This window comes from Etheostoma spectabile, chromosome 7 (genome assembly GCF_008692095.1).
Source record: "Etheostoma spectabile isolate EspeVRDwgs_2016 chromosome 7, UIUC_Espe_1.0, whole genome shotgun sequence".
NCBI classification, from domain to species: Eukaryota; Metazoa; Chordata; class Actinopteri; order Perciformes; family Percidae; genus Etheostoma; species Etheostoma spectabile.
Genome location: NC_045739.1, coordinates 28,464,308 through 28,482,792, shown reverse-complemented (window position 1 = coordinate 28,482,792; position 18,485 = coordinate 28,464,308). Strand labels below are relative to the sequence as shown.

Sequence of the window (18,485 nt, the reverse complement as noted above, 5' to 3'; positions counted from 1 at the left end):
ACATAGCCTGAGATCATTGAGATATCTGTCTTGAAGAAATTAAAACTACTGAATGTGAATAACAGATGAATCTCAAAGAGCAGATGCACCACACTGAGCTTTATTTAAAGTGCTCATATTAAGCTCATTTTCAGGTTCATCATTGTATTTAGAGCTCATATGAGAATAGGTATACGTGGTTTAATTTTCAAAAACAACCATAGTTTTGTTGAACTGCACGCTGCTGCAGCTCCTCTTTTCACCCTGTGTGTTGAGCTCTCGGTTTTAGCTACAGAGTGAGGTGTCGCAGTTCTGTTCCATCTTTTTTGGGAGTTGCTCATGCACAATAGCTAGGTAAGGGCTACTAGCCAGTCAGAAGCAGAGTATAAGGGTGTGTGCTGACAATACCTAGATAATACTAGCCAGTCAGAAGCAGAGTATAAGGGCGTGCGCTGACAGTACCCAGGTAAGGACTACTAGCCAGTCAGAAGCAGAGTATAAGGGCGTGCGCTGACAATACCTAGATAAGGACTACTAGCCAGTCAGAAGCAGAGTATGAGGGCGTGCGCTGACAGTACCTAGGTAAGGACTACTAGCCAGTCAGAAGCAGAGTATGAGGGCATGCGCTGACAGTACCTAGGTAAGGACTACTAGCCAGCCAGAAGCAGAGTATGAGGGTGTGCGTTGACAGTACCTAGGTAAGGACTACTAGCCAGCCAGAAGCAGAGTATAAGGGCTTGCGCTGACAATACCTAGATAAGGACTACTAGCCAGTCAGAAGCAGAGTATAAGGGCGTGTGCTGACAGTACCCAGGTAAGGACTACTAGCCAGTCAGAAGCAGAGTATAAGGGCGTGCGCTGACAATACCTAGATAAGGACTACTAGCCAGTCAGAAGCAAAGAATAAGGGCGTGCACTGACAGTACCTAGGTAAGGACTACTAGCCAGTCAGAAGCAGAGTATAAGGGTGTGTGCTGACAGTACCTAGGTAAGGACTACTAGCCAGTCAGAAGCAGAGTATGGGGGCGTGCCACGCTAGCAGCTAGTTGAGCATTATAACGTGTGTTACAAAGTGACGCACATTTTTCACAGAAGTAAAGGCTGGAATATAATAGAGTTGTTTGGAGAAGTTTGTGAACAGTGTTTTCTGCTGGAGATGGCAAGTCCCTTTGGGGGGGGGGGACTTTGGGCTTTTTCCCTTTGTAAAACTATAAATTGCACAAAATAAATATACAACACAATAAAGGAAAGGGAAAAGCCAAAACGCATAGTATGAGCACTTTAAAGATCATGAATAAATCCTTGGATAAGCAACAGCTAGTATAATATATTTGAATCCTGTTTGATAATTGAATTTAATAGAACAAAAACATCTTTTTTTCTGTTTGAATAATTTATCCATTGCATCTGTCAAGAGCTCTTCAACACAAATAATCAAGGGTAGCCAGAGTGTTTCGAGTTGTTTCCGGGAGTTTGTTGCGCTGCGTTGAGAGACCGTTCGTTATTTCCTGGCCATTAATCCTTACATGTTTGAATGAATCTGCTCCTTCAGTAAAATCACACAGAGCAGGCACAAAGCAGGGAGGCAGGAGATGGTCAAACCACATCTAATGTCTTATTTCAGTTCTCTCAAAGCCAAGGTTACCATAGAAGCAGGTGTTAATCCGTGGAACATGCACTTTTTGTTTGACTAAATATTCCTCTAAAAGTGTGAAAAGCTTGTCTTTTTCTCTCATTGATTAGTTCAAAAAAGCAGGGGACGCAACCATAACTAAATCAAATCTTTAAATACAAACAAATCTAATATTTCCAGTTGTTCTGATTTGAGGTGGGTGTTCATGTGAACTTTCCCAGTCAGGAACTAATTTTTCAGATTATTTCGACACCACATGAATCTTTCTCTCAGCAGGATTTGTGACTTGTGTCGTGGTCCATTTATGGTGTGAAACTTGCTATAGTATGACAAGCACAGGTGTTACCAATCACACTAACGATGGTGTTCCAGTGACAGTGAGACAGCGTGCTCTCAACCAGGACCCAGAAATCAAAGGAGCTAAATGGAATTCAGCCCCCAATCATTTAATTACTTAAAAACCTGTGCTTTTCTTACAGTGACAGGTCAAAATCTCTTGTCAATGGAAAAGGTCTATGATGAAGGAATGATTGAATGAATGCATGCCTGAATAAATGACTGATCAAGAGAAAGATTGAGCATCACAGATTTGAATATTGTAAAAAAAATATGTAAAATTGTGTTTTCTTGAAAAACTTATTTAAACTGCAACATGTTCCTTTTCCAATTTAATAATACACATTCAATATTTGAATAACTTGTCCAAATGTATTGAATTGTCCAAATGTAGTACATTGACATGTACAGTACACTGTATATCATTGGAGTTATTGAAAGGCCCCACAGGTGTCTTTTCACTTATCAAGCTTGATTGAGCCCTCTCAGGACTGTGTGTGTGTGTGTGTGTGTGTGTGTGTGTGTGTGTGTGTGTGTGTGTGTGTGTGTGTGTGTGTGTGTGTGTGTGTGTGCTTACACAGTGCTTGATTGACACCTCCCTCACTCCCCTGTTAGCTTTCTTGCAGTCTCTCGTGTTGCTGAGGTGATTTAATCAGCCAAAACAATGATGCCCATAGGAGGCCTTTGAACTCACAAAGTAAAGGGCTGAATCTAAGTTCTCTTAAAGGCCATTTTGCTGGTTAACCACCTCTGTCAATTAATGGGTACATAAAGCACTCCAAATGGTGTCAAAGCCCAGTTTATTTTAAAGGTAAATGTGCAGTATTTATATAGCACTTTTCTAGTCTTAACGACTAATCAAAGCGCTTTTACATCATACAGGACACATTCACCATTCACACACATTCATACACAGTGGCTGAGGCTGTCGTACAAGGTGCCACCTGCTCATCAGATAAACACTCACACACTCACACTCCGATGCGCAGCATCGGGGGCAACTCTGGGTTCAGTGTCTTGCCCAAGGACACTTCAACATGGGACTGCAGGGCCAGGGATTGAACCCCCAACCTTCCCATTGGCAGGCAACCGGTCCACCACTGAGCCACAGCCGCACCTCAAGCAATTCAGTGATGATGTCATTTTGGGGAGACGTGAGGGAGACTAGCCTCAGCCTAGCACTAGAACTATGGCGCCTGACTGGGATGAGGAAGAGGTGGCAAGAACCACTAATAAAATGTAGGATGATTTCAAACCTGTCAGACGTGAGAGGGAGAATGGGGAATTGCCAAGAACTGATGGCCGCCAAAGCCAAATGAATGTATGTTCCAAGGAGAATGAGAGGTGAAGTATCCTGGTGAGTTGCTATCATTTAGCAACGCAGCAACAAGCGCTGGAGCTAGTCTACAAACCGCAGTGCATACAATAACAACACATATATTTTATGGTCAGTGAATAGCACCGAGTGAATGTCAACGTTTTCTTTATATCTAGTGACAGTGTCGTTAGTTCAGATAAGTACCAGTAAACTTGTCTAAATCTAGAAATAGAAGGCATCATGCTAGCAAAGGGCTAACTTGCCAGTCCCATCTCACTCCTTGATCCTCAATCTGCACACTCGGGGGAGGAATGACGGCCTTCACAAAGGAGGACTAGAAGAACTTCCGGTTTGAGTGAAAAGCTCTCAAATGAGATATCTTAGGATCAGCCCTGGTGTATGACAGGGATATCCTAACCTGTTTATGATTTTATTGACAAGTGACACACCCAGGGTAATAAAGAGCATCCAACATGGTGGCGTTTGGGATTTTACTTCTGTTGTGTGCTGATGGTGATGTGAAATTCTCACAATGGAACAAAAGAAAGATATATCAGATGAACACTGTGTTCAACCAACAATCCCACGATGCAATGCTGTGCATGTTGTAGATGCAAGAATAAACATTGTAAACCAGAGAACGATGACACAAAATTGTGGTGATTCCTAAGTGTACGAAATTTCAACTTAAGGCTAACCGTAAACTGGGGAGTAGTGAATGAATGAACTTCTTCCAGCCATCAATAGCTCCACCATTTTTTCTTTAGGTTGAATTGTGTGACAGTGTTGCCCATCAGTACCAGACTCATTTTAATACAATCTTTTTGTCAGTATGAACATACTGCAGACGTAGTAATGTGGGACACAAAACACTTCAGACACTGTCCTAGGTGGTCCATGTGATTTTATTAATCAACTATTGTGGGAAGAGCAAATCCTCCTTCTTTCTCTCTCAATATATTGATGCCAAGCATCACAAAACCTTCCACATACATTTATGACTTATAATGCTCCACATCAAACAACCACCATCCAGGCATACATCCTAAAGGGAGTCTCACCAACTCGATACCACATACGCTGAAACAATAAAGCATCTGTACTTTGTGATGTATTGAGTTTTTCTACCCAGCTGAACCTCTTTATATGCAGTCATTCAGAATGAGGGGGTTATTAGCATCAGAGACCTCCTGCAATGTGAAGGTTAAGGAGAGGTTGCTATGAGACGGCCCAAGCTTTTATCCTGTGCTGTAGATTAAAGTGATAGTGGAGAAGAAGTGTGCAGCTGTAAATGTACGTGTACACACATGCTGGAGTTGAGTGAGTCTTTGTGTGTTTATGCAAAGCTCACTGGAGTCTGTTCACTGACATTTACAGTATATTTCAGCCCAAGCGTATCATAAAAAAAAACAGTCAACATGTCTGAGCTGTGCTTTTTGATTATGTCAATTTTATCTGGATACAAACTTTCCAGAAAAGCCTACAGTACATGAGTTTATAGGAACCATTGAGACGTTATGCCATTGCTTGAATAATCGTTTCAACTGGAACGTTAAAGCGGCTTGTGTCAAAACATCTTGCAATAGATAGATTTTTGGTCATACTCACAACAGACTCACAATAGACAGTTCATTGAAAAACAGGATCAGAATATTTGCTGGAGAACCGAAGAGTGACTACTTGAGGCAATTTATTAAACGTCACACAGATTGATCTGGTGCCACAAATGTAGTTCAGCGAAAATTCTTTCAGGAAGACCTAACTTTTAATCGGTGCACTCCTAAATCAATTCAGCTGTTATCATAATAAATGTACTTTTTTTTCCGTGTAGAACTGTTGCACATATGCAACTAGTCTTTCCTGATTTAAATATAGCTCAGCGTAAATTCTTTCAGGAAGACCTAATTTAATCAATGTTCTCTTCCTAAATGGAATCAGCTGGTGGAGGCGTTGACCTTCCTGCTAAACCAATCAGAATCATACACAAATTTCAAGGGCCAATCACAGAGTCACAACCCTGCTTTAAAATGTTTCTCCATTTGCTATTCAGCTGTTGTTGCAGGCAAAGAGTGCAACCCTCTGTATACCCCTATGTATAGATATACAAAATATGTATATTGCAATGGAGTCTAATCGTGAAAGACTGTACATTTTGGTGAGCTGTACAATAAACCTAATTGGCATATCTGCAAACATGTCTCTCCTGATTGAAATGACTCTATACAGCTTTTTTTTCTAAGACCTTTACACAGATTTGAGTTCCAATTTTATCTGAGTAGCCTACTTCTTCACCACTGCTCTCAGCTGAATGTTTGTTGCCACTTCATACATTACATACAGTCATATCTCAATGGAGAATTAATTTATTAATGTGGATGAAGCATAAATACGTGGGCCCTTCATGAAACACATGCAAAAAGTATGCTTCAGTTGATGTGCAAAGCTTTCATCAAGGCAAATATTTTTTACATTGATTAGTTTTTATCAGTGTACTTTGAACTTTCCCGAGGCCTCACTGCATGTTTGGTTTTCAGTCAATATTATTATCTCAGATGTTGCATTCGCGAGTCATTAAAAGCATCAAGTGTGCAAAAAAACCAAACTGTATGAGATATAAAATAAGCATGTATGAGAACCGTATTGATTAAAACAGGCTGAGATGGTCAGAAATAAATCCCATCTAATTAACTGTATCATTGTATGTATTTTTTCTACATGGCACTACTGCATATATGAATCAGAAGAATATGGAAGTGCTCCTTGAGTAATAATTTCTACGACTAATAGATTGATTATCTTGCAACAGTGTTCATGCATGCTTCCTCTGTGTTACTAAGACTGACTCTCAAGATCTCTATAGTGTCCCTATTGTTTAAAAGATGTGTGTTTAAATATGCAGTGTATCTACCTTTTAAGAGGTATCTAAAATGTCTAAAGAATTGTGTTGTAATTCTTGCAAAAGATCAGAAATTGAACATCTGTGTTGTTCTTTCTAATAAAAGTGCAAACATTTCAGAATGAGTAATAGGAGATAAATAAATAAATGTATTTTAAGCAAACCTGACATTGAAAATAGGGAACATTACATTTTTTGAATTTCTTTCCTATTTTCATGAACAACCCATCATACATATTTCATCCAAATGTCAAAAGTGGGCCCCAGTAGGACATGTTTTACGGGTCAGCATCCTGCCATGTTACTCCAATGCAAAACAATGTGTTTCAATCTTCTTTTCAAATGTCATATACACACAGATGATGGGTCTATTTATTTTCTACAAGGCATAACAACATGTGCATGGGTGTTTCATTTCAGCACATGTCGTTAGATGCCCAAAAATCTAGGGGGAGACATCTAAATCATGAAACTTAAAGGGATACTTCACAGATTAGAATTAAGATTTGTATCAGTAGTGTTTTTCAAATACTACCGGGTGCTTCCCTCCCTCATGTCCCCAGAGAGATCGAGAGACAAGAGATCTCTGTATTGGGTGTTTGGGGAAAAAAAACCTCTGATGACGTAAAAATTGTCATTAAGCATCATTAGAGGCATTTTTGCTGTGGACTACAAGCCAGCCAGTTCTGCATGTTTTCACCCCGCCCATAGGGGGTTGGACCCGAAGCAAGCCGAAGCGAGCGGAGCTAAGCTACAGCTATCTATTTTCAGCAGTAAACTTTTACAACAATTATATACATTCAAACTACCGCACATGTGTACCACCGTGATACATAGATATAGATTGGAGAATATGCAGGGAACTTTATTGCAGACAAAATACTCAACACACTACGCAAGCTTCGCCTGTTACGGAGAGCAGCACCTCAGCCTGGGTGGAAACACAGCCGAAGCACTGCTACATGGGTGGAGAGATCACGCGGCACTTTAAACCTCCAACTTCAGTCAACATACCCAGCGTGAATAGCTGGCAATTTTTCCTACAATATACAGTGAATGGTGATGAACATGGCAGATTTTGTGAAAGACAAAGAGGACGACTTCTTAGACAGTCAAGATTCAAAAGCATACCTCTACAAACCGTATTGGACCGTACTTGTCCAGCCCAGGTGATGTTTTGTATAAATGTCTTTGTCCTTATGTAACTGTATTGTGGTTTTCAGTTGTCGAAATCTATTTTTCTATATCGATGTCTTGTATTAATGTCTGTCTTGACGTGCTGTAACCCTGTTTTATGTTTCTGCAGAACAGGAACCTTCTGAAAACCAGTTTTTAAACTGAGTCAGGCCCGTTTTTTTTTATATTGTAATGTAATGTTACTTTTTTTAACTTTCCTGTATAATAAATACATGAATGAATGAATGAATGAACCAGAGTTTTCAGAAGAGGAGCTGTTGGAAAATAGAACAAGAGGAGGAGGAGGTTGGGATCAATCAACAGCCAACAATGGACCCAATAAACAGTTGTCCAAAGAGTAAGTGATTACTGTTAACATGACGCATGATGATTTTACAGGATAGTTCGACCCAAATTAGACCTGTACTCAAACAGAGTTGCTGCGTGATATCTCGCCGCCATGTAGCAGTGCTTCGACTGTGCTTCCACCCAATATAGTCCCAAATCAACATATGCCTAGGAAATCGTCTAGTCCTAATCTGCATTGCTATTTGTACTTGTTTTGAACACAGGTCACAAGAAGTGACTATGCTAAGCTAACTAGCGGCGGCGCTTCTGGTGTTGCACCGGACTAAAACAATGCATGCACTGAGACAAAAAGTGCGTTAGCACAGCTATCTACAGCTAGGGGAGACCAAGACAAGCCCTGTTTCAACAAACGATGGGATATTATTTTAACTCATTTTCTCTGACTGAAGCAATAAAATCTCCCTTTAATGGTTCTTTTAGCCATTCAAGTGAAAAACACATTTCATTTAGTGATCAATACTTTCTGCTCTGCAATCAAAAACACCATTAGGAATTGCACACAGCGATGTCTCATGAATCAATCATCAACCATATGTTTTCATATCTCAGTGTGTTTTTAGGCTCAATGCATACTTTATATAGTGTATGTTCCCAGAGGGGAGTATTTTTGGTTTCTAATAAATAGAGAAATGTAGATAGTAGATGCAGAGAAGTAGCCTATAACAACAAGATGAGCTATTTTAGCATCACCTCCACTACATCAATCGTTTAGGAGAGTTTCATATTGCTTCTAATTTCAGCTCAATAGAGAAACAACACAATAAAATAAGAGTTACTTCGTTGCAACAGACGAATACAAGTATTCAAGCTTGTGATATGCAAACAAGAGTCCACAGCTATGCTAGCAGCTCAGTGAGGCTGTACTGTACTTTATGTGTATGAGGCTGATGGGAATGGCATTAGTTTTGCAGGTATTTGGTCATACCTGTATTGGACAAATTAAAAATGTTGGCCTCATGACGGTGCTAGATAGAAAGTTTAGTGATTTGCATCCGAAGGGGAACATGAATGTCTGAACTAACTTTCATGACGATTTATCCAACAGTTGTTTTCTTCAAAATCACAAATATTAACCACGTGGTGGTTGTGGTAGAGAAAACGTCATAGGGTCACCAAAGAATGCATAGAATTCAATGTCTGGGGACCACACATATTCATGTAAAATATGGCATGGTATACATCAATGTAATTGTTAATAAAACATTTCAGTCTGGACCAAAGGGTTGGACTGACTGACCGACGGACTGATTGACTGACTGACGGACAGACTGACTGACTGACGGACTGACTGACTGACTGACTGACTGACTGACTGACTGACGGACTGACTGACGGACGGACGGACTGACGGACTGACTGACTGACGGACTGACTGACGGACTGACAGACTGACTGACTGACGGACTGACTGACTGATGGACTGACGGACTGACGGACTGACGATGACTGACTGACTGACTGACGACTGACGGACGACTGACGGACTGACGACGGACTGACGACGTGACTGACTGACGGACTGACTGACTGACGGACTGACGGACTGACGGACTGACTGACGGACTGGACTGACGGACTGACGGACTGACTGACTGACGGAACTGACGACTGAGACGGACTGGACGGACTGACTGACTGACGGACTGACTGACGGACTGACTGGACGGACTGACTGACGGACTGACTGACGACGGACTGACTGACGATGACTGACTGACGGACGACGACTGACTGACGACGGACTGACTGACGGACTGACTGACTGACGACTGACTGACGACGACGACGCGAACTGACTGACGGACTGACGACGACTGACTGACGACGCGACTGACTGGACTGACTGACTGACGACTCACCAGCGTCACGGCCGCCAGCGTAGTTATACTATATTGTATCAAATCCCTCCTCCAACATTTCTCACAAAGTACTTTTAGTCCTATTTTACCGGACCTCTTAACTTTATAAAAGCAGAACTACCCTTTGATCTACTGAAGCAGACAATAGAACTACATATGTGACTAATGAAAGGAGGACAAGCTGGTTCTGTCTTTGGTTGGTGGAGCGTAATTCTTCCAGATAGCTCCATTTCACCGGCTCTGTCAAGTGCAGCTCAGTGACCCTGCACTCATGACGATCTATGCTCTCATTATTAATCTGAGAGCAGAGATCTCAGATTAATAAGGACATTTGATGTTGTGTTTGTGCCATAATTCAAACCTTGACTGGATGAGAGATCTGTCATGCTCTGTAGAAAAAAACAATGTTTTATCACTCTGCAAATAAGCGTTTCAACTACAGAGACTTTTGGTTTCTGTATAAACAAGAGTTTATCTTCTTTGCCTTACATATAAATTTACTGTGAATGAATATAAGCAAATAGAAATGAACTGAGTATACTTCCAAGTGCATCTCACTCTTGATTGAGTATTTAAATGAGACTTCTGAAAAATATCTGAAAATTCTGAATTTTTTTTTTTCTATAATAGAGAAGATTGCTCTATGATCATTGCTCTATAATCAATTTAATGAATGCCGGTCCAAATGAGTACGCTTGGACGTTACTACAACTCTACATGGTCTGATTTGACCATAGATAATAGTTTCACTAGTGCTGATGTGATTAAGTACATTTTCTTTATATTGTACTTTTTACTCTGACAACTAAAGTTACACTGCAGATTCAGATTTTCATATAAAATATGAATCAACTAAGAAATGGTGATGTATTATTATAGGTTAAGCTACCCAGCATTATGTAAAGTAAAAACAATTCACCTCACATTTACCAGCTGAAACATTAAAGGTTATGTACACATTATTGCTGCAGCACTATTATAACTCGAAAATTCCGCATTATGGGTCATTTTTACTTCCGGTACTTTAAAGCTATGGTGTTTAGTTTCTGTGTCCCCCATGGGGAATTCTAAGTAATGACAACAACACTGCCCTTGCATCCACAAGACACCAGCCTTGCATGATCACTTCCACCGCTCCTCCACACAGGTGATTGTATCCAAGGAGGACACGGAGGATTAAAAATACATTGTGGACTCAATCGAGCTTGTGCACGTGAAAGTTGCCGGACAACACCCTTTTGTCAACAAAGCCATACTAAGAAATAAATAGAGAGTTGTGTGAAGCTAATAATCTTATTAAGTGTTGTGTCAACTCATTTGGCAATGGCTTCAATATTATAAAAACGTTACTCACTAAAGATTAAAGCATATTTTCATGCTACTACTTTTGTATTTAATGCAATTTTTAATGCAGGACTTTCACTTGTAAAACAGTAGTTTCACACTGTAATATTGCTACTTTTACCTACGTAAAAGATTTCTTCTTCAACCACTCATTCAGTCACATTGTCACTTCCCCAACACCCTGCACTTCCTCTTCCATCCACCAGTTGCCCTCAGGCCCCCTCACGCCTTTGTTCCAGTCATGCTCTCTCATTCACCTGCTCACCTGTTTCCGCCTTTCTCTCATCCACCCTGCTGTTTATAACCATCCCATTTCTACTCATTTCCTGCTAGATTGTCGTTACTTTGTACCGTGCGTTCCAGCCACCTGAACCTGCCTGTATCTTCATGTGAATAAATCACTGAAATGTTCCTGTCTACCTGCATTTAGATGTTTCCATTTTCTGCTTTGCACTCACTTGCTTGATATTTGGAGACAAATCATCTTTAGTTGCACAGTGGTGCTTTGTGCTAAATGCTAACTTTAGTGTGGTAACATGTCACAGTGACTGACAGCGCTAATATGCTGATGTTTGTAGATGAGTATGCACTCAGATCATTTACGTTAATAAAAGGACTAACACCACAATATAAAATACTCCACAACAAGTAAAAGTCCTGCATTCAAAACCTTAAGTAAAAGCAGGCTATGTATTGTCATTAAAATGTACATAAAGTAAAAGTACATGTCATGTAGAAAAATTGTCCTGTTGTTTCACTGCTGCATTAATGGGTTGCGTTTTACTGTGCTAGATGTTCACGATTGTGCTCATTTCAACTTCTTAATAGACTGGTGGGTAGTTTAATGTACAGCAATGCATCATATTATATAATGTCAGTATATATTTGTGGCTTTGCTGTCCTGGTAGAACCACGTAGCTCTAGAAAGTCAATTTATGGTGTCTGAAAGACGGCCCTGTTTTCAGCTGATCCCAGTTTTTTTAATAGTTTATTTAGCTTAAGGAGCCAGAGAATGCTTCATCCTTCAGTTTATCAGAAACATTCAAATTCTGAATCAACACATACAATGGTTTTCATTGGAAAGGAAGGGTGTAACAAACATATATATGTAACCTGAAAAGTAACTAACATTCAACTTTTTTTTTCAACGTTTTACTCCACTGCAATTGTAGTAGAAGAACCTCACTTAAAACAGTATTTGATTAAAAGCACAAAGTTATATTCCACCATTGTTTTTTCTAAAAGGCATCAGGCAAAGTATGATATAAATAATGTTATTTTTGTAGATCATAAATGGTTGAAAAGGCCAAACCTGTAAATGTCATGACAATCCATTTGACGACCCTAGACCCCTAAAACCATAAAAACAGTGAAGACTAGCCAGAGTTATTCTACACAGACTATGCACATTCATTTGTAAATTTCGTCCGATAACAAAAGGAATTGAATGAGATTCTTTAGAAAAGTCCCAGAAGAAAAGTAACATTTTCCCTTTTACCCCAAGCCAACTTTAACCCTAATTTAAAGTTCCATTGGGCAAAAAAAGCTGTGACGTGGTGATGCAGAGGCTAAGTGGAGGCTCCAGTAGGATCATTGTCAGTGAGAGCTTGGACTCTCAGCTGGCTCGGCCTTGGACTTGGCAGCAGCCGCCTATGCTGTCGCTGGGAGCAGATGGTCTCCCTCTCAGAGCCAGGCGTCAGCTGTTCACATGAGCACAGGTCGGACGCCCACAGTTCACAGAGGGAACAACACAGACTCCTGACAGCTCGCTCCCTGACGGCCTTACTGGAACATGACAAACCACCACTGAAGATACTTTTTGTTTCTCTGTTGAAGCTCAGGTTTACTCTGTGAAGAGATGCCTAATCCCAGGTAGGCCACTGAAATATTACTTCTTCATTTCATGCTTTTATTTTAGAAATGCATCTGTTTTTATTACACATTGTGTTATTGATCTTGTAGAAATTGACTGTCACTCATTGTAGAAAGAATAAAAGGGATAAAAGAAAAAAAGAATTTGGATTTCACAAAAGCATATCATACCAATACAAATGGAATTATTTCAGTTGTTTTTTGTCCTCCAAAGAGCAGTCAGTCATTTGTATTTTATTAGGAGCCTGGTAGAAAGTGTGAGTGTTTGTGTTTCACACTCTCCTTTACGGGAGGACAAAGCGTTGAGATAAACAGACAAGAGGATCGCTCACCTGCTAAAGCTCCTCTAATTCCATTTGCTGACCGTGAGATCCGCCTGAGCAGCTGATAAGATCCTCACGGTAACGCTGTAGCTAGACAGCTGTACCACGAGCCAGCACAAATCTGGATTCACACATTTACACAGTTAGATTCACAGTCTTCAGGTAATAAATTAAAACTTTGCATTGATTCAATTGATTTTAGAAGTGATGCAAACCTGTTACCAGTGGTGAAAAATAATTTGTACTTTTTTTGAGTTACACTTGTACCACACCTTTTCTGCTGCTTCAAACTTCTATTCCACTACTAGGGGCACATTTTGTACATGTATTTGTATACATATTTTATAACTTTGTTCACAAGTTACTTTAGCAGATCCAGATAAAAAAAAGAAAATATAATCAGCAAATAAATTGAGATGTTGATAGATTAAATTAACACAAGACTTCATTAAGCCACAGGGATGGCAGTATTTACATTATTTAAAATTATTTACCAGCTGTAACATGAAAGTAATGCAACAAAAAATTACAATTCAATAATATAGATTATGCAGAAATGAGCCATTCTTCATAATTAGTATTCTACCTTTTGGTGCTTAAAGGACATTTTGATGCTAATACTTTTGAAATGCAAGACTTTTACATGTAACAGCAAGTATTTTGCTTTATTTAAGTAAAATATCTTACTTCTACTACCACTTACTTTTCTTTCCTGATGTTAGAATATCTTGTGTTGTCATTGAGCTGTTTTTCGTTGTTGTATTGCTCAGTAAGATAAGATAAGAAAAACTTTAATGTCTGTTAAGAGTGACAAAAGTTCTTCTTCAGCTCAAATGACATAAAAATTCATATAAGGAACATGAGACACATAAAGAAATAAATGCAAAACAGTGCAAATAGAAGACTGAATGGAGTGGCATATGTTTACAGATTATCTAACCATATGCTCAGAACAATAAACCTGCATGGCAATGGCATGAAGCCACAAGGCCGTTTCCTCATCTGTATCCTGTTCTCGAACAAAAGGTCCAAGAAAAAGCGACATTAAACTCAGAGGGGATCCGCAGCTTCCTCCCTGGGTTTTGGGCAGGAAACTGGGACATTGGAAAAGAGTCCTATCCTCTCATATAACAACTTAAATCACAACTTCAAAAAGTTCATAAGTAGTATTTTTAAGGATTACTCCTTGGTATGTTCATATAACTAGATGATTGAATAACTCTACAGTTGGCAGTCAGGAAAATCATCTGGAAAAAAAATGGATTTTACGTTGCCATGAATGCTGAAACATTCTTTTCTTTTTGCAGGTGCACAACAGGAAACAGCTTAGTACAAGTTCTTCGTTCACAAGCTTCCTCTTTTCCCACCTTCAATGAACAAACACCATCCACACAGTAATAGAAGAAATAATAATCCCCCAAGATGGCTGTCCCGTCACTCTTTTACTCTGTCACTGAGGAGCCTGGCGCTGGCTTAGCTGAGGTGGACATCTGTACGCTTGAGATTAACATCAAGTATGAAGTCATCCCATCTATCGCCTGCTCTGTTTGCATTTCATTCGGCCTCATCTACACCTTTTTTGGTACGTATTCATGGACACAAATTATTTTAGTAAGAACCGGCTACACCAAGTTCAACCAGGGGCGGAGCCACGGGGTGGCTTCTGGGGCTCCATCCCTGAATATTTTCTCAAATGCCCCAAATTTCTTTAGATTTTTAAAGTAAAGTGGTATCAATTTAAAATGATTTCCTTCATTCAAAGACTGGTAATGCTGTTTATGTCAAATTCCTTCCCCACCTATGTTATGTAATTTTAAAAAAGTATGAATTGTTGCCTCTTTTCAGGTGGCATAAGTAAAAATTAGTCATTCTAATTTTTTTGTATTCTGGTTTCAGAATGATGAAGATAGTTGGGGAACAATTTGATATTAAATAGGATGTCGATTCTTTTCCTTGGCAACTATCATGTTTTGCCCCAAACGATGCACAGGTTGTTATCGAACGACTGGAAAACATAGTTCCTATTGCTGCAGTAAATGAAGCACGTGCCCCTTGCACCCCCCACCCCCAGGTTTGGGCTGAGCTGAGATGTTGAACGAGTGCCCCTGAGTTCAACATGTCCCTGCTGTCTGAATGTTTTCTTAGCTCACCTGATGGCTTAAACCCACAGTGGCAGGTGTCTGAAAGCCATCAGGGTTTTAGGGTGGATAAGCATAACGCTGGAGGAGGCAGATGGGTAGTCCTCTGTCCTCTCTCTGAATTTGACACAGGCAGGATTAATGAAGTGCCACGTGTTACACGCGTCTCAGTGGTTTCACAGCGTTACGCCTTAGTTCTGACAGCGATTATGCATTTTTGCAAAGACCTTCTACATTCCAGGTAACAGACGTTTGTAGAGCTGTTTGGTAATAATGCTGTAAGGGAGATTTACCCAAAGAAAGAAAAAAATCAATGTGAGGCAAAAGAGTTCAACTTTGCTTTTGTCTGTTTACACTCAGAAAATATTTGGACACGCATCCAATAAACACAAAGTGAGAGCGTGATTAGGAGAAGTGTGTCCTATAGACCTAAAACATGTGACATTATGCAAACACACATGCTGCCAAAGTCTGGGTTTCCAGTACGTCTCACAGTGTTGCCTGCAAGGAATTTTGTGACTGTAAATAATTATTTGAAGAAAAGCAGCAGCTACAACAGTGCAGGCGAAGGCAGTACTGACAGTTTCAGAGCTCTGAGAACTGATATTTCTCACATTAAAAATGTCAATGACAGATGTTGGAGCTGGACATGTAGACTGGAACAAATTCACTTATAAAATGAATGTGTGACCCGTTGACATCAGCATGGTCTTCCAAGCATCTCGGTGAGATTTCAGTCAAAAGCTGGTTTCAAGCAAGAAACCAGTGAAAGTACTACAGCAGTGCCGTAATGCAACAGCATGTTTGTATGGTTTTATTTCAGTTAGCCCAATAGCTGGTTTGACTTGCATTGAGAGATGATTTTATGGAAAGTTCCCCATGCCTATCTCTAGGTATGGTGAAGGGTGGGGTGATGATGTGGGGGGGGGGGGGGGGGGGGCTATGTTAATTCCAAAGGCCAAAGGAACTTTATCAGGATGTATAGTATAGTGATCCATGAAATAACTGGCCTTTAAAAATAAAAATCTGCCTGCCTCTATGGGAATTTAACATAGGTGTGTGTATACTTATGTCCTATGTATTTTAAGGAAGAACATTTATTTATTTTATTATTCATTCACAAAGAAAATTGGTGTCCTCAAGTGGTTGAAAGGTTGGATTTTTCTAGATTTTTTTAACTAACATTTTCTTTTATATTCCTCTTTTGAATCAACTTTAGCATGGGTGTGTAAACTTATTCAAGCCACTGTATATATGTATATGTGAATATATATGTATAACACTCCTAAAAAGGCTAGTTTGCTATGATTGGCTTGCAAAAAAAAATATGGCTCACCTTTGCAAAGGCAGTCTCAAGCCATGGGTGGAGATACAGGGTTGTCTTGTTTCACAGTTTGTGGGTCGGTACTGTAGGAACTCCAGATACTTAAATTAATGTGCCCAAGCACTAAAAAAGTGATATGTACCCTTTAATATCCAAACCAAAAGTTTTTCCACTTTACCTTTTGAATAGACATTTACAATGTAAAATCTCATTCATCTCATTCAATCATCTAAAAAAAAATGTATTTCACTTTTCAGGATACCGCTGCTTCAAGATGGTCATGTTCTTCTCTGGCTTCATGTTTGGTTCAGCAGCCGTTCTCCTGGTGTACCACAAGGAAACCCTGTTGGACGCCCAGTTGGGCTCAGAGACAAAGGCAGGGATCGGCCTGGGCGTGGGTGTGCTCTGTGGGCTGATGACCATGCTGGTGTCCACCATGGGACTCCTCCTCAGCAGCCTGCAGCTGGGGAGCCTGCTCTCCCTCGCCATCCTGGTGGTCATCAGACAGTTTCACAGCATGACTCCAGTGTGGCTGCCTCTCATCGTGGTCCTGGCTACCAGCATCACCGCTGCTCTCTTCACACTCCAGTGGCAGAAACTGTTCACTGTCATTTACACATCTGTGTTAGGAGCCATCACCGTGATGCTGTGTGTGGATTACCTGGTGGGGACGTTTATGCTGCCAGATCAGGTGTATGATATGTTCTGTCAGGTCACCCCACGTCCACTCTGCTGGTATAACTGGGGGATCACTGGGATAGCGCCTGTTCTGGGTCTGATAGGTGTGTTGGTGCAATGGAGGTTTACCGCCAAAGGAGTATCACACAGAGAAGGTGTGCATTCAAGGCTGTTTTCATGTTAAAGATGAGCTCAAAACCCTCTTCTGTGATGTGATAGATTAATGATTTCCTTTTCTTTTCTTTTTTTACTTCCCCTTGGATGCTTTCCAGCTGCACAGAAAAAACAGAAGAAACATTCCAAGAAGCACAGACATAGAGAGTCAAAAAGAAGACCTCGACCATACCGTCGGCGCAGGCCTCCACCCCTGAAACGCTACGCTGGGGACGTCCTGGCGCCGGTCAGTGGACGGGATTCAGAAGAATCATTCAGTTTTCATTTCTTCAGAGAGGAAGAGTCTCGCCCTGACAATCAATCTTCTCAATTCCCTCTGATTGCATGAGTCATCATTGTTTAAAATGACAGTAGATGGTCAGTGCAATAACAATGAGTCTTTTCTTCTGTTTGCCTTTCAGAGTTATCTCCAGAGCCTTAAGGAGCGCCAGATGGCAACAAGCTCCTCCACCAGCAGCGTCAGCACCATCACACATACTCTGATTGACTTTGACTTTGAGACAGGCTCCATGGTGCCTCTGACTGCTGCCTCCCCTGTTTTTACAGTCTGAAGGAACCCGCCATCAAATATCTGCAACTTGCACATATCTGAGTAATCCATTACCATGTACTGATAATTAAACATACAGTACCTTGAAACGTTCATTTTCTACAGACACTGCTTTAGCTTTAAACCATATTCTTCAGATGAGTCTAATCATCAACATGCACACAGTGGAATGAGAGATCCTCCCCTGAATGATGACAACACAATATGCATCAGACTTGTGATCATCACTTCCTTTCCGCATTTATCTCACAGATACTTTTATTCTCAAAATACTATGTTGTCACAAGCTGTTCTGAGACAAAAAGAACCCAAAAGCATGGCTCAAGAGGTAGAGGTAGAAGCAAAGAGTCTTTAAATGTAAATGTGCTGTATTTATATAGCGCTTTTCCAGTCTTCCAGTCCAGTCTAACAACTGCTCAAAGCGCTTTTACATCTACAGGATACATTCACCATTCACACACATTCATACACTGTGGCCGGGGCTGCCATACAAGGTGCCACCTGCTCAGCAGATAA

General features: G+C 40.4%; 1 protein-coding gene and 1 long non-coding RNA gene across 3 annotated transcripts; both read left to right on the top strand.

Moving 5' to 3' along the window:
* The first annotated feature begins 1,062 nt into the window (after nt 1-1,062).
* Nucleotides 1,063-18,273, top strand: LOC116692106 (uncharacterized). Its single transcript, XR_004332627.1, has 3 exons — nt 1,063-1,073; nt 14,020-14,027; nt 18,222-18,273. It is a non-coding gene; the product is annotated as an uncharacterized LOC116692106 (long non-coding RNA).
* On the top strand, nt 4,571-18,273 carry LOC116692079 (transmembrane protein 198). 2 transcript variants are annotated; one of them, XM_032520085.1, is made up of 5 exons: nt 4,571-4,581; nt 14,457-14,687; nt 16,825-17,400; nt 17,518-17,645; nt 17,821-18,273. In XM_032520085.1, the coding sequence occupies exons 2-5, from the start codon at nt 14,528-14,530 to the stop codon at nt 17,968-17,970; spliced, it is 1,014 nt and encodes a 337-aa protein (XP_032375976.1). In that variant the 5' UTR covers nt 4,571-4,581; nt 14,457-14,527; the 3' UTR covers nt 17,971-18,273. The 2 variants fall into 2 exon arrangements, with proteins under 2 accessions (XP_032375976.1, XP_032375975.1); XM_032520084.1 differs by lacking the exon at nt 4,571-4,581 and adding an exon at nt 12,515-12,782 and having other exon boundaries at nt 14,413-14,687.
* Nucleotides 18,274-18,485: the final 212 nt, after the last annotated feature.

Bases quoted from the DNA above. Each gene is read 5' to 3' on its own strand.
- LOC116692079 (XM_032520085.1), top strand. From the start codon at position 14,528: ATGGCTGTCCCGTCACTCTTTTACTCTGTCACTGAGGAGCCTGGCGCT. The intron at 17,401-17,517 runs GTGTGCATTCAA...GATGCTTTCCAG, and splicing joins AGGAGTATCACACAGAGAAG to CTGCACAGAAAAAACAGAAG. The intron at 17,646-17,820 runs GTCAGTGGACGG...TTTGCCTTTCAG, and splicing joins CTGGGGACGTCCTGGCGCCG to AGTTATCTCCAGAGCCTTAA.